Source organism: Pelophylax lessonae (assembly GCF_965119305.1).
Source record: "Pelophylax lessonae genome assembly, chromosome: 4".
Taxonomy (NCBI): domain Eukaryota; kingdom Metazoa; phylum Chordata; class Amphibia; order Anura; family Ranidae; genus Pelophylax; species Pelophylax lessonae.
In genome coordinates this window covers 645,477,359-645,502,726 of record NC_138771.1, presented here as the reverse complement: position 1 = coordinate 645,502,726, position 25,368 = coordinate 645,477,359, and the positions used below count along the sequence as shown (strand labels likewise).

General features: G+C 40.3%; 1 protein-coding gene across 1 annotated transcript; it reads right to left on the bottom strand.

Annotated features, from left to right (window-relative positions):
• Positions 1 to 8,189: 8,189 nt before the first annotated feature.
• On the bottom strand, positions 8,190 to 8,987 carry LOC309554744 (olfactory receptor 1468-like; the record flags this gene model as incomplete). The annotated part of the gene is made up of 1 exon (XM_082256446.1): positions 8,190 to 8,987. The coding sequence occupies one exon, from the start codon at positions 8,985 to 8,987 to the stop codon at positions 8,190 to 8,192; it is 798 nt and encodes a 265-aa protein (XP_082112572.1).
• Between the last annotated feature and the right edge of the window lie 16,381 nt (positions 8,988 to 25,368).

The window sequence follows — 25,368 nt, the reverse complement described above, 5'->3', positions numbered from 1 at the left end:
GGGTAGTTAGCCGAAAACAGCTCCAGCGGGTCCGCCATCAACTTAATCCCCAGGTATGGTAGGGAGTGCTGCGCCCAGGAGAAGGGGAGCACCGCACGTAGTTGTGAAAGGAGAGAAGGGGGCAGAGAAACATTGAGAGCACGCGACTTACCAGGGTTAACAGTCAGGCCTGAAAGGTGTGCGAACTGGGGCAGGGTAGCGAGGAGGTTGGGTACCGAAATGAGAGGGGACGTAAGGAACAAGAGGATGTCGTCCGCAAAGAGACACAGTTTGTGGTGGAAGCCCCCAAATTCAAGTCCTTTTATGTCAGGATTGGCACAGATTTTGTGTGCTAGGGCCTCTATTGCTAGTGCGAAGAGGAGGGGAGATAAAGGGCAGCCTTGCCTAGTGCCAGACCGAATAGGGAAGGGGGATGAGCGGAAGCCTGCGTAGCGGACAAACGCTGACGGACAAGAATAGAGCGATGATATCCAAGAGAGAAAGCGAGGGCCAAAACCCCATCTGTGTAATACGGTTTGTAAGTAGGACCAGGAGAGGGAGTTAAATGCTTTTCTAATGTCAAGGGAGACAAAGCAGGCAGGGATGTTACGACGACGTGCGAGATAGGTTAAGTGTATAGCCCTGCGCACGTTGTCTCCGGCTTGTCGGCAGGGAATGAATCCAGTTTGCTCTTTATGGAAAATATTTTTTTTTAACACATAGTTGTCACATAAATTATATCTTGCTCACACATGCTATGGGTATATATGGAATTACCCCCCCCCCCCCCAAAATACATTCTGCTGCTTCTCATGAGTATTGGAATACCACATATGTGAGACCTTTTGGCAGTCTGGTCATATACAGGACCCCAAAATTCAATAAGAGGGAAGACAGCGCAGCTCCTTCTAAGTGCAGCAAGACATTTATTGAAGTATGTGCAGCAGTATTACACTCACATTTAGTCGGTGAATAAGATGCAGTTAGTCAAGTAATGTTGATCATCAGGAGCATCACTGGAGCGGGTCCTGGTGGTGGAGGCAGTGGATCCCGGTGAGAGCGGCAGGGGGTTCCTCCGTGTGTACAGGGATGGCCTCGGTGGTGTCCGTGGGCTCCTCGTCAACTGGTGGAACGCTGGCACTCGTGGGTCCTGGGATCCTGAAGTCACTCCTGGCAGTGATGCGGGATGCTACGGTGACGCGTTATCGGAGCATGCGCTCCTTCCTCAGGCCGTGGATGCACCATGTTTGGACAGGGCATTTATGCAGTGATAAGGACGGTGGCTCAGGGGAGGCAAAAAGCATGGCTTGAAAGTCTGCAATAAGTGGAATATCGGTGTTTGGCCACTAGGTGGGGTGTGTGGGTACACAAATTGATGTGGTTAAATGCATGGGGAGGGGAATAACAGACCATGTGGGAAACTATAGTGTAATAGGACCGTAGTTGAAAACTGAAAAGGGGGGGGGGTTTGTTTTGGGGGGTTTTTTCACTGGGAGGGATGGAGATGACAAGGGAGGGGGGGTTTTGGGGGGATTATGTGTATAAGTGTCACGGATATGTGTTGCTGTGTGTTGCTGTGTGTATGGTGCTATGGGATAAGAATAGGGTACATGGTTTGGGCACGGGGACATATGAAATGCCAGTTCATGTTTATTGATTATGCAGGCACATGAGGCCGGCATAATCAATAAACATGAACTGGCATTTTTCATTAAGGATTTTTTTGCCACACCATATTTTTACCACATTCCCAAGATTCACAAAAATTCCACCAACCCCCCTGGCAGGCCCATAGTAGCCGCCATGGACAGCCTAACCAGCCCCTTCTCCCAATACGTTGACCAATTCCTCCAACCCCTAGCCCAAAACCTCCCAGCATACATCAGAGACGGAGTGTACCTCCTTGAACAACTCTCCCACTACTCCTGGGAATCATCCCTTGATGTCAACTCTCTATATACCTCCATCCCCCATGACATAGGCCTCAGAGCCGTTACCCACTTCCTCATGGACGATCCCACCATCAACCCTCAACAAGCCAACTTCATCAGCAAAGCCACAGAATTCTGCCTCCAAAAAAACTACTTTGAATTCAATGGTAAGTTTTTCCTCCAGGTCAATGGCACAGCTATGGGGGCTAATTTTGCCCCTAGCTATGCCAACCTCACCATGGGTTATTGGGAAACCAACCACATTTGGCACAATAATCCGTTCGCCGCCAACATCATCTACTACGGTCGATACATAGATGACATCATTGTCATCTGGGACGGCCCCGAGCCTCTCTTCCAACTGTTCGTCAACCACTGCAATAACAACACTTACAACCTCTCATTCACCTCAGTATGCAACCCCACAGAACTCGCCTTTTTAGACCTCCTATTATACCACCAAGACAAACACATATTGGCCAAGAATTACACCAAGCCCACTGCGGGCAATTCTTTCCTACACTTCCAAAGCTGCCACCACCCAAGATGGATCTCAAATATCCCCAAAAGCCAATTCTGCCGACTCAGAAGAAATTGCACCAAAGAACATGACTACACCGAACAGAGCGGCCTGCTAACCCAAAAATTTGTTGAAAAAGGTTACCCCCAACCCCTCATCAATGAAGCTTACTCCCAGTACACAAACATCCCTGCCCCCACCCCCAAAGACGCACCCACAACACAGCCCATACGCTTCACCACCCAATTCCATGTCAAATTTCGCAGAATGGAACAGATCCTCACCAAACACTGGCCCATCCTATTGGAAGATCCCCACCTAAAATCCACCATCCCCCCAAAGCCTAAGGTATCCTACCGAAAGGCCAGAAGCATCAAAACTCTTGTAGCACCGAGCAAACTAAAACAAGAACAAAAAACCCCCACAGCCACCCTATGCCTCATCCCACTTGTTGGGATGTATCAATGCCGCAAAGCCCTTTGCCTCACCTGCAAGCACATACAACATGGACAAAAAGAATTCAACGTAAAAGGCAAAACATACACCATCAAACACTTCCACAACTGCTCATCCGAATACGTGATCTACTGCCTCACCTGCCCTTGTGGCCAGTTCTATGTAGGGAGAACCATCCGGACCCTAAGAAAGCGGTTTGGCGAACACCGCCGCCTAGTCGAGGCCGGAAAAGACAAACATAGTGTGCCCAGACATTTTGCCGAACACCATGAGAAATCGTCCACAGGTCTGCGTGTCTGGGTCATCGAGTCCATCCCCAACTCATTCCCACAAACTGAACGTTACAAGCGACTTTGTCGCAGAGAAACGTTCTGGATCTACACACTTGACACCCTCGCGCCTGGAGGCCTTAACGAGGAAATAGAAACCAACACCTTACTGTAATGCTTCTCCATGCACCCCACCCACCTTCTTTCCACGCCCCCCACTAAACCCCCCCCCCCGGATTAAACCGCCCGTGAAAATAAAAAACCCCCACAACCCTTCCCTCCCCCCCAAACAACCACAACCAAAACCATCCCCAGCCATACCCCCCCCCCATCGCCTGTTGCAAAAGTTCGGATTTGATACTTATTGATTTGTGCGTTTTTTTTTTTTTTTGTTAAGACAACACACCACCCTTCCAATCCCCCCCCCCGGATCAAACTGCCCGTGAAAACAAACAACCCCCACAACCCCCCCCCCCCCCCCCCAAAACAGCTACAACCAAAACCATCCCCAGTTATTGTACATGCGTTTTTTTTTTTTTTTTACATCACATCTTCCCCTCCTCCACCCCCCCCCAACACCCAACATGTCCTTCCCCTCCCCTCCCCCCCCCAATATGTCCCCGTGCCCAAACCATGTACCCTATTCTTATCCCATAGCACCATACACATAGCAACACATATCCGTGACACTTATACACATAATCCCCCCAAAACCCCCCCTCCCTTGTCATCTCCATCCCTCCCAGTGAAAAAAACCCCCCAAAACAAAACCCCCCCCTTTTCAGTTTTCAACTACGGTCCTATTACACTATAGTTTCCCACATGGTCTGTTATTCCCCTCCCCATGCATTTAACCACATCAGTTTGTGTACCCACACACCCCACCTAGTGGCCAAACACCGATATTCCACCTATTGCAGACTTTCAAGCCATGCTTTTTGCCTCCCCTGAGCCACCGTCCTTATCACTGCATAAATGCCCTGTCCAAACATGGTGCATCCACGGCCTGAGGAAGGAGCGCATGCTCCGATAACGCGTCGCCGTAGCATCCCGCATCACTGCCAGGAGTGACTTCAGGATCCCAGGACCCACGAGTGCCAGCGTTCCACCAGTTGACGAGGAGCCCACGGACACCACCGAGGCCATCCCTGTACACACGGAGGAACCCCCTGCCGCTCTCACCGGGATCCACTGCCTCCACCACCAGGACCCGCTCCAGTGATGCTCCTGATGATCAACATTACTTGACTAACTGCATCTTATTCACCGACTAAATGTGAGTGTAATACTGCTGCACATACTTCAATAAATGTCTTGCTGCACTTAGAAGGTGCTGCGCTGTCTTCCCTCTTGTCTCCCCCCAGAGATCTCTTCTGTCTCTTCCGCTGGCAGCCGCTACAGTGGACAGCTACCCCCTGAACTGTTTGGGGGTCCCCCCACCCTTGGTGTTTCCCTTCTCCCTTCTCCCCCTCCCCCGGGTCCCCAGGACCAGACTTTTTTTTTTTTTGAGACCTCTTCTTGCGCCAATTCACCACCAAACCATTGCCCCAAAATTCAATCACTGCCTTCAGGCTTTCTAAGGGCGTAAATGCGTAAATTGCTAATTTCACTTCTTCACTATCACAGTTTCGGAGGCCCTGAAATGCCAAGATAGCACAACCCCCCCCCCCATGACCCTTTTTAAGAAATTAGACACCACAAGCTATTTGCTGAGAGGCATGTTGAGTCCACGGAGAATTTAATGTTTTGCCACAATTTTCTAGAAAATGACAAAATGTTTTTTTTTTGTTTTCTTTTTTTACACAAAGTTGTCATTTAAATGATATATTGCTCAAAGATGCCTTGGGTATATGTGGAATTACACCCCAAAATACATTCTGCTGCTTCTCCTGAGTATGGGGATACTACATTTGTGAGACTTTTTGGCAGTCGTTTACAGAAACCCGAAAACCAATCATCGCCTTCAGGCTTTCTAAGGGTGTAAATTTCTCATTTCACTTCCTCACTACCCATCACAGTTTTGGAGGTCCTGAAATGCCAAGATAAAACAACCCCCCCCCCCCAAATGACCCCTATTTTCGAAATTATACACCCAAAGATATTTGCTAAGAGGCATGTTTAGTATTTTGCAGATTCTACTTATTATCACAAAGGTTTGAAAATTGAGAAAGAAAAGAAAAAATACATTTTAATTTTCTTTCGTCAATTTCCGAAATAAATGAGAGGCGTAAAATACTCACCATGCCTCTTTGCAAATACCTCGGGGTGTCTACTTTCTGAAAAGGGGTAATTTGGGGGGGGGGGTTTGTGCTATCTTGGAATTTCATGGCCTCCAAAACTGTGATAGGTAGTTAGGAAGTGAAATGAGCAATTCATGCCCTTAGAAAGTCTGAAGGAGGTGATTGGTTTTTGGGGTCCTGACTCCTGTATGCGGCTAGACTACTAAAAAGTCTCACATACTCAGGAGGAGCAGCATAATGTATTTTGGGGTGTATTTCCACATCATATACCCATGACATGTTTGAGCAATATATAATTTAGGTGACAACTTTGTATAAGAAAAAATAAATGTTATTTTCCAGAAACTTGTGGCAAAACATAACATATTCCATGGATTTAACATGCCTCTTAGCAAATACCCTGGGGTGTCTACTTTCCGAAAATGGGTAATTTAGTGGAGTAGTGAGAAAGTGAAATGAGCACATTACGCCCTTTGGAATCCTGAAGGCAGTGACTGTTTTTCAGGGTCCTATACGTGGCTAGGCTCACACATGGGGTATCCCCATACTCAGGAGAAGCAGCAGAATATATTTTGTGGTGTAATTCCACATATACCCATGGCATGTGTGAGCAATATATAATTTCAGTGATAACTTTGTATAAAATTAGTTTTCGTTTTTTTGTCATTTTTCAAACACTTGTGACAAAAAAATTAAATATTCAATGGGCTCAACATGCCTCTCAGCTAATTCCTTGGGGTGTCTACTTTCCAAAAAGGGGTCATTTGGAGGGTTTTATACTGACCTGCCATTATAGCACCCTTAAGAAATGAGATAGACAGTCAGAAAGTAAAAGCTGTGTAAATTCCAGTATATGTCCCATAATTTGTAGACGCTATAACTTTTGCGCAAACTAATAAATATACGCTTATTGAGATTTTTTTTTTTTACCAAAGACATATAGCTAAGCACATTTTGGCCTAAAATTATGACAAAAATTGAATTTATTAAATATTTTTTTATAACAAGAAGTAGAAAATATATTTTTTTCAAAATTGTCAGTCTTTTTTAGTTTACAAAAATAAATAAAAATCCCAGTGGTGATCAAGTACCACCAAAAGAAAGCTCTATAAAAGTAGTGCAGTGCCAAATTTAAAAAAAGGCTCTGGTCAGGAAGGGGGTGAAATCTTCTGGGGCTAAAGTGGTTAAAGTAGAATTTCAACTGAAGCCCAACGAATTAAAAAATGCTCCTCCCCTCCTAACACCTTTGTTGACTAACCTGTGCAAAAAATATGTATATTCTTACCTAATGTAACCCCTTCCAGATCACATGGTCCCATGTGTCAGTCATTGGCAGCTGCAGAGGAATGGGAATAGTGCTTGACAGTGTCTGGTAATGACTAGGAGTGGTGGCATGACCCATAAATAAATAAAGGTCCATCTGTTGTTGGCACTTTCTCCTCTCCCTTGCAGCTGTCACTTACTCACACAGGGTAACCAGAACACACGACCATACCAGAGCAGGCTAAAATAGGTAAGTATGCACATCTTTCTTACACAGGTTATAGTCAACTTGGGTTTTAGGAGGAAGAGGGAGAATTTTTAAGTTTGGTTTAGTAGGTTTTAGTAGGAATTCTATTTTAATCTAAGCACATGGCAATCCAACCAAGGGGTACAAATAACCCCTTGATTAGTACACGTTCGAGTTATGAGGGATTCCCTGTCCTGACCTTTGGACATCTAATCCATTAACAAGTGGGGACTAATGACATATTGACCTCTTTTGCTTTTACAATGGGGGCACAAAGGATGTTGACGCATTGCACCTGATATGGAAGGTTTATATATAATTAGGTGTGGCTTAGTATCAAATGTAGTGCTGACCCCCTAAAGTTTTGGTCCCCTATTTCTGGATGCCAATGACCTTCCTGGCAACACTACATCTTTTGAGACACCAAGGCTGAAGAAGGAATATTTATTTGTATAACACACAACAAAGCAAGTATAAAAATGACAATAACAGTGAACATGTGAAAAATAAAACCTAATTCACACAATAAGAATATTGGACAAATTATCGTCCTTTTTCTTTCTTTTTTCTTTTTTTTTTGCATGCTAGTCTCATATCAAAAACAAATAGGTTACTAAAGTTACAAAAATTCTTGTATGACAGAAAACAACTTCAAAAGTGATGCAATGTATTTTATTGTACAGTAATGTATTCTTTTGTTTTAATTATTTTTTATTTATTTTTTTATTTTTTTACAAACATTATACTAATTACACAAAAATAATTTGTGCTTTTATCTTAAGAGAAAAAATTTCATCGGTGTCCCATCGGATATTTTTGTATGAACTTGTGGTGTTCGGCTCTCGAAAGCTGTGTGCAGACAATCAGATTATTTGACGATTGCTCCAAAAGCATTTTTTTTATCTGATTTTATCATCATGTGTACCAGACTTAACAGATACCAATGTTGGATAAAATTAAAAATAACTGGACCAAATGTCTCTGCTCCAAAAACCTAGAACCAGGGAGGTCCTAATAAAGGGGTGGCACTGGGAAATAAAGCTCCATTAGTTTCTCCAAACCCCTCCCACTGGCCACTATGTTGGTAATCATTGGGGCCCAAAGTCCTGGCATTGGATATCTCAGATTTGAATGGATCCCATGATGTGCCCAAACTGTACCCATAAACAATGCAGTGACCAGCAGCCCAGGCACCAGGAAAGGTTAGGATTCATTGTCTTATTCTTAAGGTAGCAGGTATTTTATTATTATTGTTATTTATTTATTTATTTTTTTGCAAAAGCCTCACAGTCTTTTTTTATTATGCATTATAAACCCTAAAGCCTTTTTGATGTCTTTATTCCTCAAACTGTATATAAAAGGGTTTATAAAAGGAGTAAACACTGTGTACAATAGAGACAGTATTTTACTGATCATCTGTGACTGCCCTTCATTTGGAAGGACATACATGGAGATTAGAGTCCCATAAAATATAGACACAACTGTCAGATGGGAGCTGCAAGTAGAAAAGGTTTTCAGTCTCCCTGAAATGGACGAAATCTTTAATATAGTTAAAGCAATGTATATATATGAAAGTACTATCAAGAGGAATGGCAAGACTATGACTGCAGTGCAAAGCAATGTAGATTCCATCTGGACAATGGATGTGTCTGAGCAAGAAAGTTTCATCACAGGATAAAAATCACAGAAGAATTGGTCAATAGTATTTGGCCCACAGAATTCTAATGAACACACACCATGTATTATAAAGGATGTTACAGAACTACTTAATAGCCAGCCTACAAAAACAAATGTAATGCAAAGAGCTCGACTCATAATGGAGACATAATGCAGAGGATAACAAATGGCTAGATAGCGGTCGTAGGACATCACTGTCAGAAGAAAACATTCAAATGTCTCTGATAAAGCAAAAAAATAAAGCTGTGTGATGCATCCAGGGAAAGATATGGAAGTCTGCTCATGTAGTACAATATTAAGCATGTTAGGAGCAATATCGGTAATCAATATGATATCAGATACAGACAGCTGGGTGAGGAAGAAGTACATGGGGGAATGGAGGGTTTTGCTGTAGGACACCAGCATGATGATTAGGAGGTTTCCACAGATTGCTGCACAATATATAATAAGGATTAGGGAGAAGACGAAAAGGTTAAATTTGCCCATATTATGAAATCCCATAAAGGATATTGTTGTAATATTACTTTTAAGCATGATCTGTGTCATAATAGAAAATATACATTTAAATATTATAAAGTTTAACAATAATTTGCAAAATCTAAAATAAAAAAATTAGAAATAATCTTACAGAGTAACTAAAGCCCTTTTTTTGTTTTTGTTTAGTTTTAGATAGAGTTGTGAAAGGTTTGAACCCTTGGTAGTTTTTGTCTTTCTGTCCGTGTCCCCGTATGGGAGATCCCCTCTCTTTATTTGTCCTAGTGACCACTGTCACCAGAATTAAAAGTGAGGGAGAATTCAATATATTTGATTATCACGAGAACAAAAATAGATAAATATTACAATAGGGAAACTTTTTCCAATGACAACAGTCTAGGCTATCAGGAGTAGATATTTATTATGAGTATAAAATAGTATTTATATACCACTGACAGTTTGGGAAATACTTTCAAAAGTAAAAGAAGACAGTACATCTCCAATACTATATAAGACAAGAGGGTAAGGGGGACCCTGCACATGAGAATTTACAATCCAAAGAGAGGGTAACATTATACAAAAGGTGGTAATTGTGCAGTGATGGGTTGAGTGCGAAAGGTATGGGAGGCATTATATTCTTCCCTCAAAATATACGTTTTCAGGGATCACCTGAAGGTAGACAGAATAGGATATAATCAAACTTATTGGAATAAGGAGCTGAAGAGGATGGGAGAGGCAAGGGAGAAGTACTGGAGGAGCGAAGCAGATGTTTTGGTTGATATTTTGCCATGACGTTGGTGATGTAGCTGGAGGCAGTGTTGTAAATGATTTCACAAGCTGCTGTTAATATTTTGAATTTTATTTGTTGTATGTTCAGAAGTTAGTGGAGGGATTGGTGGAGAGGGATGGCAGAGATTAAACAGTTGATAAGGTAGAGGAGTCTGACAGCAACATTCATGATAGGCTAATGAGGAGGGAGTTTCAGTGGCCGAGGTGGGAGATAACAAGAGAGTGAATAAGTGATTAAGCTTGGTGGTGTCATTGATTTTCATATTGGATAGGCTATGGTAAGATCAGAACCCCGGTTGGGTTTTTTTATCTATTTGTGTCTCATTGGTGAGATTTTTCTTCACTTCCCACAAGAGGGAATAAGATGAAATCCCTTAAAAGTGAGGTAAATCTCTGGAATCACCAAGGATGGCATACATTGAACAGTAGATAAGGTGGAGGAGTCTGACAGCAACCTTCATAATAGGCTGTAAGGAGGTAGCCTGTGTAGAGAGAGAAATGAGGAGGTGAGAGATAACAAGAGAGTGAATAAGTAGCTTGGTGGCGTCATTGCTTAAAGTAGAACTGATGGCAAAACTTTTGTATTTTATATTGGATAATCTATGGAAAGATCAGAACCCCGGCTGTTTTTTTTTTTTTTTTGTCATTTCTATCCCATTGGCGAGATTTCTCTTATATTCCTATCCAAAAGTCAAAACAGGAAGAAAGATGAAATCCCTAAAAAGTGAGGGAAATCCCTGGAATCACTAAAGTCATCAGAACTACTGTCCCAATCAGATTTCCTCCTGTTCGAGTGACCACTTAAAATGAAAAGATTTTCTTTCACTTTCACTGATCATGACTGATGACACTGATCATCACTCACCATCATAAATAGAGGTTGAATCTCCCGAGGAAACAGGGAGGAATAAAAACCTAACCAGTGTCCAATCCTTCTCTACTTTATCTAAATCTAAAAAAAAAGTTTTGCTTTTAGTCATACTTTAGTCATACTGATTGGCTGAGACACAGCCACTGCACCATTGGCTCCTGCAGCTGTCAATCAAAGTCAACTAGCTGATCAGGGGAGAGAGGGGAGGGGCCAAATGGCAGATACGTGTCTGAATGGATGCACAGAGCTGCAGCTCGCCTCGGGTGCCCTCATAGCAAGCTGCTTGCTGTGGGGGCAATTGACAGGAGGGAGGGGCTAGGAGCAGCGAAGATGGACCCTAGAATAGGAGGATCCTGGGCTGGCTACTCTGTGCAAAACCAACTGCACAGAGCAGGTAAGTATAACATGTTTGTTATTTTAAAAAAAATAAACTTTGCAATCACTTTAAGGTTTGTTCACACTTGGGTCACCCTCTGAAGAACCAAGGTGTATCACTTTTCAAAGGGTGTTTAACAGGCACTGCTACTACAGTGATCTCCACTAGCTTCTGGGTCCTGTGATGAGCAGCTGCCCTGCTACATTGTGAACACAGGAGGTCAGATGTTAGACATGGGTGCCATTCAAAGAATGCTTTGTATTTTCTCAGTGAATGCAAAGTATTCACTGATTTAACAAGTTGGACAGGCAGGGAAGTGATGTAACACTCTCCACTTTGTGCAACCAGAAAATTATTTGCATTGGTGCTTGTGCCTAGTGGCCAACCTCCACAATGCAGGAAGGCAGCCATTTGGCTCGGAACCTGGAAACTAGTGGGGATCACTGGAGTGATTTTGCACCTTTTGAGGGCTCCCACAGTTCTGTTATATACGTAGTTACATTATTGGTCCAAGCTGTATGTGAACTATGTAAAAAAATGCCTTACCTGGAATTCTTCGTTAAAAAAAAATTATAGGATGTTAAAGTGTAAATTGCAAACTTTAGACATTTTGGTACAATATGACAATTAATAATAAAAAAAACACAAACAGGGAATTAATTAAAACAGAATACCAAATAAAAGTCTTAGGCAAGCCATACATGATTCATTTTCTTGCTTTTAACCAGCGGGTCATACAAAAGAAAATAAATCGATTCCACCATCCACACATCGGAGGTTATGGAGATATTGTATTCTGACAGTGAAGAGGCTTCCTCACCATCAGAATACACTCAACAGCACTTCTGGCTATAGACAGTGGCACTGATCAAACAAAAATCTTCTAACAGGCTGGTTTTACAGAAGTCCATCAAGAGATTGACTTTTATACAACCAATCTGCCATCGATGGATTGAAATTTGTTAAAGAATTAAACACAGGGATGATTAATGGTATTGATTTAAGTGCATTAAATTTCAGAAAAAAAAATATATAGCTGTGTTTTTTTTTTTTTTTTTAAGCAATGATTTGTTATCACAATTCCTTTTATTGGCAGAATATTTAAAAAATGTCAAAAGACCGTTTGACTTTTATTCTCATTTTTAAACACTTAAAAATTCTCAAAATAAAAATCCAACTTACAGCAAACTATTCCAGTCTAATTCAAAATCTCATATATGCCAATTATGAGGAATATAAAAAAGGGTTATGTTTAAAGTACTCCGTGGAAAAATAATACATCTTTGCTATCAAATTAGCATTAACTGGTATCACGGCAATCTGTTCGGTAAAATATACTCTCTGTTTAAATAGGCAAACCATCTTAAGATATGAATGGAGCTCTCTAGAGTACAGGTCTGCAAGGATTTAGGAAAGAGAAATAGAATGATTAAACATATAATGAGAGTTTATTTCAGTAAAATAGACATATCTAAGATATAAATAGTTGTAGCATTAGCTGCATGAATGAAAAATAGCATTAAAACATACAATTGCAAAATTATTAATTCAGTTCAAAATCATGAAATATTTCTTAATGTAAGTAAATTCCCCAAACAAATTGTATTGAAAAGAAAGCCTTTTAGTACATATAGTATATGAATATTACCATCATATAGTCACATTTTGTCTAAATTGGTGTATTTGTAGAAAACAGCTTAAAAAGTACTACCATTGAATCAAACTATTAGTCAAGCAGTCGTCATAGTGTGAAGACAAGGATGGCAATGTAAATCGCATAACAGACAATGAGTAACATATAAACTTGGGTGGATCCTAAAACATATAATGAGGATATTTGAAGAATTCAAAAAGGGAAAATAAAAAGAATGGTTAATATTAGTTTCTGTTATAAAAGTAGCTGAATGATACAGACTGATGCAAAATTGATACAGACTGAAAGGGTAAATAAAGTAAATTTAATTTCTGTTTACTTTTTAAACAAAAAGATACACTGAATTTGTTTTGTTTTTGGGAAGAGGCGATTAAGGGGGGATATGAACACTTGTATACAAATTAAAAAATGTGGGTTACCCAAGGATCTCTTTGTCATAGTGACAGCTACCCCACTTCAGTCTGTGTGTGTGGGTTGGTACCTCATGCCAAGTTGGGTGGGACTTTTTAGGCAGGTAAATTTAGTAAGGGTAATACACAATTTATGTTACCCTTTAAAAAGGCTCACTTGGAGCCGAAACGCGTTGGGAACGCAGGAGAACCTCTCTTATAAGAATTTCCAGGCTATACAGCGTGGAACGACAGAGAGATCTATCCTTTAAGTCACCATAAATCACATGTCATGAAAACTTCCAACTTCTTACACCTCTTCACTTGGGTCTATAACCCATCACTATTATCTATGTACTTACCTTGTACACTGCTAAAATCTTATTTATTAAATCTTCTCGTTTTTACATAAATTGTGTAGTACCCTTACTAAATTTACCTGCCTAAAAAGTCCCACCCAACTTGGCATGAGGTACCAACCCCCACACACAAATTATTCAGGGACGACGGCAAAAACCCCTACTCCTGATAGGATAGTAGAGATCTAATCATCTATATACCCCACTTCAGTCTTCCACTCCACCGACCGTCCCACATTGGGCGCAAATGTGCTTAGTGGTAGCTTGTAGATCAATTATTTGTAACTGGATCCATCCTTCTCCTTCTGGTCTCATGGCTGTGAAACAGGCTTTACTATCACTCTTCAATCCGGAGAAATTGGACACCACCGTACAGAACTTTTGCAATACCCTTTTTTTTTTTTGCTAGATGGCAAAGCTTCATGGAGTACACGTTTTCACAAGAGGAACTCTCTTCCACCATGCACCCTTTCCTCTATACTGACTGGTACCCCGAAAAGAGATCTTTCCAACTCCTTGGGCAGGCTCAAAATACTTTATCGTGACCAGCCCCTTCTTTCTCTCCTAATCCCCCTAGTTCTTTTGGACCTCTTAGCTAGCTAAACATCCATTGCCAATTATACTTTAAATCTAATGACTGAATGTGCTCAAACAACTGTTATATGACCTTGTGTGTCAACTATAGTTATTCATGTTTCCACTCCTGAGGATGCTCTCATAGATTACTATGTTTTCATTTATTTTGAGTTGGTTAAGCATGTCTCCCTCCCCTTTTCCCTCTTCCCTTCCTTTTATTTTGTAATTTTTTTATCTATCCTTTATCCAAGTATTGCTTTTGTAAAGGTTGCCTGGTATTTGGGCTAGCGCCCATACTTTTGGTGTTCTACATTGTGTTCATTAGAACCCAATAAATATATTAAAAAAAATGCAGGTGGTGGGGATTTGTTTTATAGGAAGCAGAAAACTGCTACAATTAGAGGCACTTCTCTGTTCCCTATGTATCAGCTTTACAGACTCAGCTTACACATCTCAGAAGAGCTTGTTGCCCAAAGTGTCCCAGCTTTCCAAACTTCATCAATTTAATTTCTTATAGACTTTGCATGGCTCTCCCACAAAGCCTTTCCTTCTGAAAGAACTCCATGGACTGGCCTTATATCAGGTAACAGGGATCCATATGTGTTTAACCCTGAGCGCTTGTTGTACATGTTTATCTGGTGGGGATTTGTTAGGGCACACAAATAAACAAAAGAAAAAATTTTAAGAGCCCATTCACACAGGGGCGACACGACTTGCTGGGGCGACCTGTGAAGTCAATGCAAGTCGCATTCCAGGTTGCCCCAAAGTACTACAGGACCCTTTTTCTAAGTCGGAGCGACACATTGTGTCGCTCCTATTAGAACGGGTCCTGTGCTAATCAATGGCAGGCGACCCACTGCGACTTGTCAGGCGACCAAGTCGCCTGACAAGTCGCGTTAGTGTGAATGGGGTCTAAAACCATCCAACTTTAATAATACAACACCTAAAAATTTGCAGTACGACCAGAAAATAGAACATGTGTTCTATATACCATATACACAGTTAGAAAATTTAAGTTCCCTCCTCTCCATATTCTCCTCCCCTCCTCCACACACAGAGCACACTTTTTTTTTGTTTACCCTTTTTTAGTGTAAAAACTTCAGGAAGGCCCCCCTTGCACATCACTTGCCTAGGCGAATGACATCCAAGTTACCCACTGTGCCTCCTGGGATATGCACATCACATATCCCATGATGCATAATCCTTCATTAACCACTTGCCGACTGCCTAACGACGAATTACAACGGCAGTCAGCCCCTCACAGGCAAAGTGACGTAGGTCTACGACTAGGGTCTAGGGAGCGAGCACGCGCCACCGGAGGAACGCTCCCGCTCGGTCACAGACCCCTCCGCGCGAGTGACCGGCGGATACAGCGGGAGAAAGGTAGGCGGCTAATGTAAACAAAGCCGCCTGTCGGTCTCCCCTGTTTAACAGCACAGGTGATTCGGTCCTTCTATGTAGGACCATTGATCTGTGCTGTTACACACACAGCCACATCCAATCACAGTAAGAATCACGCCCCTAGGGACACACTTAACCCCTCCCTCTCAAATAAAAAATCTTTCCCTTAGTGAGTAAACGCAATAACTTTTTTTTTTTTACCAAACATATGTAGCATAAAACAAATTGGCCTAAAATGTTAAAACATTTTGATTTTTAAATTTTTTTGGGGAATTTCATATAAAAAAATGTGAAAAATATTGTTATTTTTGCAAAATTGACGCTCTTTTCTTGTTTATAGCGCATGATCAAAAAATTGCACAGGTGATCAAATACCACCAAAAGAAAGCTCTGTTTGTGGGAAAAAAAGGACATCAAATTTGTTTGGGCACAGCGTCGCACGACCGCGCAATTGTCCGTTAAAGTCATGCAGTGCCTAATCGCAAAATAGGCCCTGGTCAGGAAGGGGGTAAAATCTTCCGGGGCTTAAGTGGTTAAGAAAGGGGGAGTGGGGTGGGCTTATTGGTTCTTCAGTGTGAAGCCCAGTGACCAAACCTGGAAGAGGTGGTGGGCCTCCCAATGACATCACATAAGAAGATGGTGGCATGGTACCAAGTGGAGGCAGAATTCTAAGAGGATTCTGCAGAACAGCACTGGATCCACTGGGTAGGTGAGTACCTGAAATGGTTATAATCCACAACAAAGTTTGGATTGGTGGGGAGGGTGGGGGTGAGGGAGGAGATCTGCTTTAAGGTCATCACAAAAGACAAAGGAGAACTCCAGTCCTTATGTCAGAATTAAAATACATTTAACCTCCACTACAGAAAGGCTGTGGTGAAGTTTAATTTCACAGAAAATACCCAATCACATGCAAGTAAAATATAAAAAACAGCATTTTGTTTGTACAAGATTGGATGATGGAACTCAGCAGAGCTTCTTCTCAGTCACTAAGCCTTGTAAATTGAGCAGCCTCTTTGCTTTAGTAACTCAACCTCTAAGTATTATAGTGTGCCAAACTATTTTATCTTGCTTTAAGGTGTTGCAGCCCATTCATTTGGAATGGCCTACTTAATGGACCAAAAATGTATATACAGTATATATCACTTTGAATCCAATCATGTGCAGTGAAAATAAATCAACAAAAATCTGCCTTTCACATGATTGATTAATTGAAGTGAATATTGTGAAATATTATTATTTTTGTTCGTACATCAGCCTCAATGTGTAGATGGACATAAAATGATTAGCTAGATCAGTGTTTCTCAACTCCGGTCCTCAGGACCCACTAACAGGCCAGATTTTAAGTATTACCTTGGGGAGAGGCAGACTAGAATACTGCAAACACTGAGCAGCAAATTATATCACCTATGATGTCTTTCAGCTTTCTTGCAAACCTGGGCTGTTAGTGTACCCTGAGGACCGGAGTTGAGAAACGCTGAGCTAGAACACAAACAGCTGTATGAATAGAATAAAGCATGATGAGGGACAACTATACTAAAAGGTAAAGATACACTAGCTGAGGTGATTGATTTACTGTAACTTATGGATTAACAGATGTTTCCTTACGCGTAGTCCAAGCTCCTCCGCAGGAGTGCAAACAAGGTGAAGGACTTCCAATATAATTTACATAGTTACATAGTAGGTGAGGTTGAATAAAGACAATAGTCCATCCAGTTCAACCAGTGTAGGTGTGTGTGGCCGTAATCATCTCACATACACCTTAATGTCCTGATCCTTGAGATGTAAGTCTAAGAGTCTTTTGAAAGCCACCATACTACCCGCAGAAACCACCTCTTGTGGTAGAGAATTCCACAATCTTGTAGCTCTAACAGTAAAGAACCCCCTCCGTAGCCTGAGGTTAAAACGCTTCTCCTCTAAACGCATTGTATGCCCTCGAGTCCTCATGCAATCCCTTCGACTGAATAGCTGTTTTTCTAAGCTGAGATCCCCATTGAGATATTTATAAATTGCTATCATGTCCCCCCTCAGGCGTCATAATGGATGGAAAATGGATGGAGAAAAAACTAAATTCAGCAGACAAGAAATACATTAGGGTATATATATGAATGCCTTGCAACTAAAAGTCATTGGAATAAAGAAAATATTATTTGCATCACGAAATTACATTTTTTAATGTAAAAAAAAATAAACATTTATACCTTGAATGCACCTATTATATCTCCAACCCCTTGCTGCACAAGACCCTTACCACCCCCCCTTTTCTTTCTTGCACTAAATGAATATGTATTTCCATCTATCTCCTTATTTCCCACAAATTCCCCCTATTGAGGAACCTAAGACTTCCTCCTAAGTCAATCCCAGGGATTCTTTTACAGCTATCATTTTCAACCTTTCTTTTTTTCTTCATTGCATATTACTAAGATTATACATTATTATCTGTGTAAATGGAGGATTTTCCCCACTACTGTCTTGACAAATTGTGATACCTCTTATAAACTGTATCTATTTTTACTGCTTTCTCCGAAAGCTGTATTGTACTATTATTTTCTACATGCAAAATAATTTAACAAACAAAATCAAGATATTTTTACTTTTTTTGGCTGTTTTATTTGGCAGTCAAATGCACAGCCTACAATAAGGTCCTTTTTACAAAAAAAAAACGATAAAAAAAAAGTTTGGCGCTTACACGTATGCAATCATAAATCACAATCCCTGATTTAAAGTGCAATATCTCAAACAATGTGGTATCAACTTTATGCAAAATGAATATATAGTATGCAAAATAATAGCAGTGGAAAAATGTAAAATGAAAAAGTAACTAAAAAGTCTTTCAATGTAGAAGGAAATGAATAGCTAGGTGCTAAGGTCAGTATCAAATAAAAAGCACTTTATTAAAATAAACTTCACACTTACATTGAGGTTGGCATGAAACAGCATGGATAGGGGAACATCTGAGACCGAGCAGCTATAATCACTGTGAGACTGTAGGTATCACTGAGTAAATAGAGACAGAGGATGACAGGGAGCCAGCCAGCTCAAAGTATGGATATTAGTGGCGGTGTTCTAGGCTGCACGCCAGGATGACAGCTGTCAAAATGCCTGGTGGATGTCGAGGGAGGGGGTGTACATGACTTTGCCCTCTTCTTCAAATGCATGAGATGAAAGTTCCAATGGAACAAAGGACTTTTCCCTTCTCCTAGGAGCATCATATGTACTGTGTACTTGTACACTCTTTGGATTTACTAAAAAGTCAGTCAATGAGTCAATGTGCACAGCCCAGCACCAAAGATGTGATAAGATATAAAGTCAGCTCTTCAATATAAGCATATATCTTCACTACTTGTGCCCAGAGGATAGCTAAATTGCACACTCACCAAAAATCCACGACCCCCCCCCCTACAGAACGTCAAACATCGCAAGGTTGTCCAAAGCCTGGTTGTTTTCTTCAATATCCTCTTTATTTCAACAATCTTAGATGTTTAATTCTTCACGTAAAAAAACAAAGGATAGCAAAGGGCGTACTCATAGTGTAGTATTTAATGTAATTAAAACTGTTATAAAAGTAAAATTGCCAACTTACATATTATAGTGCCCAATGCCGGCATCAGTGTATACCACTTTGTGTTTGAATAATCCCCTCACCGCCTATCAGAATTGGCAAGCGTTCCAGCCTCACTATTGTACTGGACATGACCTCATTTTTTTACTGGAAGTGGCAGGTCCAATGCCTCGACATACATTTTACCAACAAATGGCATCTTCAAGAAGTGATCGGTCCACCATTTCCAGTTAATATTTAAATCCCCTGACTGTTTCCCATTGGATAATGAGTTTGTGTATGCAAATTTCAATATGTCCCAGATCAAACAGTGGTTTTACTGAGGGTATGGAATACCCCCAACTTTGAATAAAGCTGTAGTCACTGATGTTGTTTATAATGTGGCAACAACCTTTTAACTATATGATGTCATACTGTTTCCTTGTTACTGTTGAGTGAAAATCGTTTGTTTTCATATTTTTATCTTGTGTCGTTCTGCAATCAGTGCAACATTTACATCTGCAGAAGCCTGTTGGTCTAAGAAAGTGGGAATTCTTTTAGGGGGTTCAATTACATTTTTTGTGATCATATTCCTAAGATTGGGGCCCTTTTGGAAATAAAGTGTGGTCTTTTTGGCAGGATCTTGTTTAGGATTTGGTCCATTAACAATATGGGCCAGTGTTTTCTGATACTTTTTTCCATATCTCTATTTTGCAAATTGTAGCCTGATATAAATGCTGTGTCAAAGCTCCCATTATTCTTCTTCTGTTTGGGCGTCTGGAGATTATCTCTTTTCATATCCCTCACTTTCACCAGGTCCTGTTTCTTATAGCCTTTTTCCTGGAACCTATCTGTTAACGTATTAGTTTGAACCAGGTAGTCCTCCTCACTGTCACAGTTTCTTTTTATTCTAATCAACTGTGCTTTAGGGATAGCTCTCAGCCATCCCGGGTGGTGGCAGCTCCTGGTGGAAATGTATATATTTCTGTCCATTTCTTTGACATAGGTACGAGTTTGTAGCTCATTGCCTACCTTGTAAATTTCCAAATTTAAGAATTGAATTTCTTGTTGGTGCCAGGTACTGATAAATTTTATACATTGCCATTTAGGTGGTTCAGAAATACACTGTATTACCAAAAATATTAGGGTCAAACATTCCCATAGACACACTCCTAAATCTTGTGGACAGTATTCCCAGAAGAGTTGAAGCTGCTAAAGCTGCAAAGGGTGGGCCAACTCCATATTAAACCCTATGGACTAAGACTGGGATGCCATTGAAGTTCATGTGCGTGTGAAGACAGGTGTCCCAATACTTTTGGTAATATAGTGTATTTATAACTCTTCCTATTTCCCCTCCTAAATTATAAAGATATCATCTATAAACCTTTTAAAGGTTTTTTCTTCAGCCAGTCTCATAAAAAAAATCTCTACCTCCCATTTAATAAGCAAGGTATTAGTAATACTCGGCATACCTTGCTCCCATTGCTACTCCCTTGGTTAAAGAAATCTCCATTATATAAAAAATAGTTGTTTGCCATACCATTTCTAATTCTTCTATGATGAAATCTGTTTGGAGGGTTTTTAGTTTGGAATATTTCTTAAGGGACCCATTCTGTAGTTCTAACTACAATATTATCAAAGAAGGGCTCAACGTCCACTGTAACTAATAAAGTGTCATCAGACAGTTCCACTCCTTTTAGTATATTATCAAGTGCCTACCTTTTTCATTGCTATTGGCTGTAAAAATATGTCTAAATACTTGCCTATTCTGGAGTATAGTGCATTTATGCCACATACAATGGGTCACTGATTGGTTGGCTGTGTTTAGAGAAACAGACTATAGAGATGCAGGCATGCCATTCATAAGCACAGAGATTGTTAACTTAAAGAGGTTGTAAACTCAAAAAAAATTATGAAAAAAAAACCCTGTAAGACAAAGGCATAATGAGCTTATATGCATTGCATACTAGCTCATTATAAAATCCTTACCTTAGAACGAAGCCCCCACAGTGCCGCCCACTCAGCAGTGACACGGCCGACATGTTCAGCTGTCCTGCTTCCTGGTTCAAGTCTTCCGGCCAGCTGATTGGCAGGAGGCGCGATGACATCACGGCACAGGGCTCTGAACGAACAGTGCGCATGCATAGGTGACGTCATCGGCTACATGAAAAGTAAATATCTCCTAAACGGTACGCATTTAGGAGATATTTACAGTACCTATAGGTAATCCTTATTATAGGCTTACCTATAGGTACAAGTTATAACAGTGGGTTTACAACCTCTTTAATGGATCTGCTTCCATGTTTGGCGTGGTCAGATTGCTAAATCACAGAAAAGTGACTGGTAGAATCACTTCTGTTCAAAAGAAGAAATGAAAATTCAAATTGCTACAGTTTCACACACAAACATAACACGAAAGACACATATCATCAATAAAAAGTGTAAGGGTATTATACAATTTTAAGCATTTGACTTTTGAAACTTTAAGTTTTTCAACATTGCTATCAGCTCAGAACTAATATAAACCACTAGGACTGTGGAGCAATCATCTACAGGCTGCAGAAATCTTATCTAAAGTGTTCTTTTTGGATAGGTTGCGTCAAAAAACCTAATTCTGATTTTAGTATGTTAATTATGTCTTAAAAATCCTGTGACTCCCTATTATTTTGTGTTTTATCATTTAAGATCACATTGTTGAATATTTTATTTCCCCACACATTATTCCTCAAGATTTGCATTTTGTTTTACATTTTTATTCAGATAGCACAAATTCTCTTTTCCTGTGTTATTACATATTCAGTTTGCACTCTTTCAGTATAACTCTTCATATAAATCTCCCTATATGTGCTCCGTAGAAACCACTTCTTAATTTTTCATAAGCTATCTTGATGTCTTTATTTCGAAGGATGTAAATAACAGCATTAAGTAAAGGAACCAGCACAGTGTAGAGCATGGAGAGGACTTTTCTGGTGGTGCTCGACTCTGAACTCGGAAACTCATACATAGCTAGAAGAGTCCCATAAAAAATGACCACGACAGAAAGGTGAGAGCTGCATGTGGATATAGCTTTCTGTCTCCCACTAACAGAAGGAATCCTGACAATGGTAACTACAATGTATGTGTAAGATATGATGATGGCTACAAATGGACAGATAATGACTGGTACGCCAAAGAATGTTGCTTCCATTTTTATTTGTGATGTATCTGAGCAAATAAGATGGACAATGGGATCAAGATCACAGAAGAAATGATCAATTATGTTGAAACCACAGAAATTGGCTTGCCATATTTTCTCTGTCAGCAGTGTAGGTGGTATGAAACCTAAAAGCCAGCATAGGATGATTAACACCAGGCATAACCTAGGAGTCATTATAGCAGTATAGCGTAAAGGGTTACCAATGGCGAGATACCGATCATAAGCCATGGCAGTTAAAAGATAACATTCCAGACTTTCCAAAGCAGAAAACAGATAAAACTGAACAAGGCAGGCTATAAATAAAATAGTGCCACCATCACTGAATATGACACAAAGAGTATTTGGCATAATGCATGTGCTCACCATAATGTCTGAAATGGTGAGCTGGGTGAGAAAGAAGTACATTGGGGTGTGGAGGTTCTTGCTGAAGGAAACCAACACGATGATCAGGACATTAACGCAAACTGTAACTGAATAGATCATCAAAAGAAGACAAAACACCACTATTTTAAAGTGGCTGAGTCCTGGGAACCCCAAAAGAACAACTTGTGTGATATTAAAATTGTTATACATATTCTGAAATAATAAGGAAATGCAGTAGTAAGAAAAATATATACTTTCATTAGATACTTTTTCTGCTGCTAGAATTCCTCAGTCTGATTGGCAACACTATTTACCCTCAATTACCCATCCTGGACCCCGCCCCAGCCTGTGATTTAACATAGTGCAGGCCAGTAATTAAAATGGACTGGAATACCAGTGATAGTCTACTGGTCATTTTACTGATTTAAAGGCTTAAACATTTTAAGACATTGACCCAGAACAAGTCTTGGGCTCAGGACTTCTGACTTTTCTTTGATTTCATTGGCTGTTCTGGTCAACTATTAGAACAAATTACAACTAAGGATACACATGTAACTAGAGTTTTCAGAAGGAGATCAACAGTTGTAGCCTCCATGTTTTTCCAATTATAGATTTCTTTTGAAGCTGATCTCTGGGCAAACAGCTAAAACAGCTAAATACATATAAGAGGGAGTGTTCACCTGCCAAATAATTTGTCTTTAAGTTCCTCCCTTTTTGAAAAATACAGCATCTTTGCTGTCAAATTAGCTTTAGCTAGCATCAGTAATGTGTTTAGTTATATATACAGTAATCTCTGCCTAAAATAAATAATCATCTGAAGATATGGATACAATTATCTAGAGTACAGGTCTGCAAGGATTTAGGAATGAGAAATGCACTAATTGTAAAATAATGGGTGTTTTTTTCTTTTTTTAATTTGACATCTCTTAGAAAATGAAGCTGTAAAATTAGCTTCAGGAATATTAAGTAGCATCAACTGATACAACTTCAAAATGATCTAAAAACAATAAAACCAAGTATTGAGTGCATACTATACTGTACTTGGACATACTTTTCTTTATCCTTTTTTTATTGGTCTTATGTAATATTCCAAATTTTTGAGAAACTGAATTTTGGGTTTTCACAAGCTGTAAGCCATAATCATTAATATAAAAAGAAAGAAATGCTTGAAATATATCACTCTGTGTGTAACGCATTTATATAAAATATATACGAGTTTCACTTTTTAAATTAAATTCCTGAAATAAATTAACTTTTTGATGATTTTCTATTTTTATGAGATACTCCTGTATATCTACATACAGTTGTGTTCAAAATTATGCAACCCACAATGCTGTAAAGGGTTTTAGGGAATTTAGTGTACATTTGTAATTGTATTCAGAATGAAATCCTACAAGGACTTCTTAAAGAACCATATGCAACTAAAATGACATCAATTGGTTTTGTAATACAGTAGTAAATGTTTATTTTGTGAATTCTTCATTGACACAATTATTCAACCCCTTAAAGACTACCATTCTAAAGAACAGAGGTTCATTGAAGTGTTTTCAATCAGGTATTGAAAACACCTGTGGATGTCAGGGAGCAGCAATAAAGCCTAATAAGCACCAATTAGGCAGCTTTAAAATGACTGTGGTACTCAGCTCCTTCTAGACATTTACTGGTGTGGTTACAAACATGGTGAAGTCAAGAGAATGGTCCAGGAAGACAAGAGAAGAGGTGAATACTCTTCACAGGAAGGGCAATGGCTATAAGAAGATTGCAAAGATGTTAAACATACCAAGAGACACCATAGGAAGCATCATTCTCAAATTCAAGGCAAAGGGCACTGTTGAAACGCTACCTGGTCGTGGCAGAAAGAAGATGCTGACTTCGACTGCTGTGCGCTACCTGAAGCGTAGAGTGGAGAAAAGTCCCCGTGTGACTGCTGAGGAACTGAGAAAAGATTTGTCAGATGTGGGTACTGAAGTTTCTGCTCAGACAATACGGCGCACACTGCGTAATGAAGGCCTCCGTGCCAGAACTCCCAGGCGCACCCCCTTGCTGTCTCCAAAGAATAAGAAGAGTTGACTGCAGTATGCCAAAAGTCATGTGGACAAACCACAGAAGTTTTGGGATAGTGTTCTGTGGACTGATGAAACAAAATTAGAACTGTTTGGGCACATGGATCAACGCTATGTTTGGAGGAGGAAGAACACGGCCTATGAAGAAAAGAACACCTTGCCTACTGTGAAGCATGGCGGGGGGGTCAATCATGCTTTGGGGCTGTTTTGCTTCTGCAGGTACAGGGAAGCTTCAGCGTGTGCAAGGTACCATGAATTCTCTTCAGTACCAGGAGATATTGGATGACAATGTGATGCAGTCCGTCACAAACCTGAGGCTTGGGAGACGTTGGACCTTTCAACAGGACGATGATCCCAAGCATACCTCCAAGTCCACTAGAGCATGGTTGCAGATTAAAGGCTGGAACATTTTGGAGTGGCCATCACAGTCACCAGACTTAAATCCGATTGAGAACCTCTGGTGGGACTTAAAGAAAACAGTTGCAGTGCACAAGCCTAAGAATGTGACTGAACTGGAGGCTTTTGCCCATGACGAATGGGCGAAGATACCCGTAGATCTCTGCAAGACACTTGTGTCAAGCTATGCTTCATGTTTAAAAGCTGTTATAACTGTAAAAGGATGTTGAACTAAGTACTAAGATTGAATATCACTTGGGGGTTGAATAAAACTGATAATGATGTGAGCACAGAAAAGACATTTGTGGTTATTTCATTATAAATGTTATGTTATATTTGTC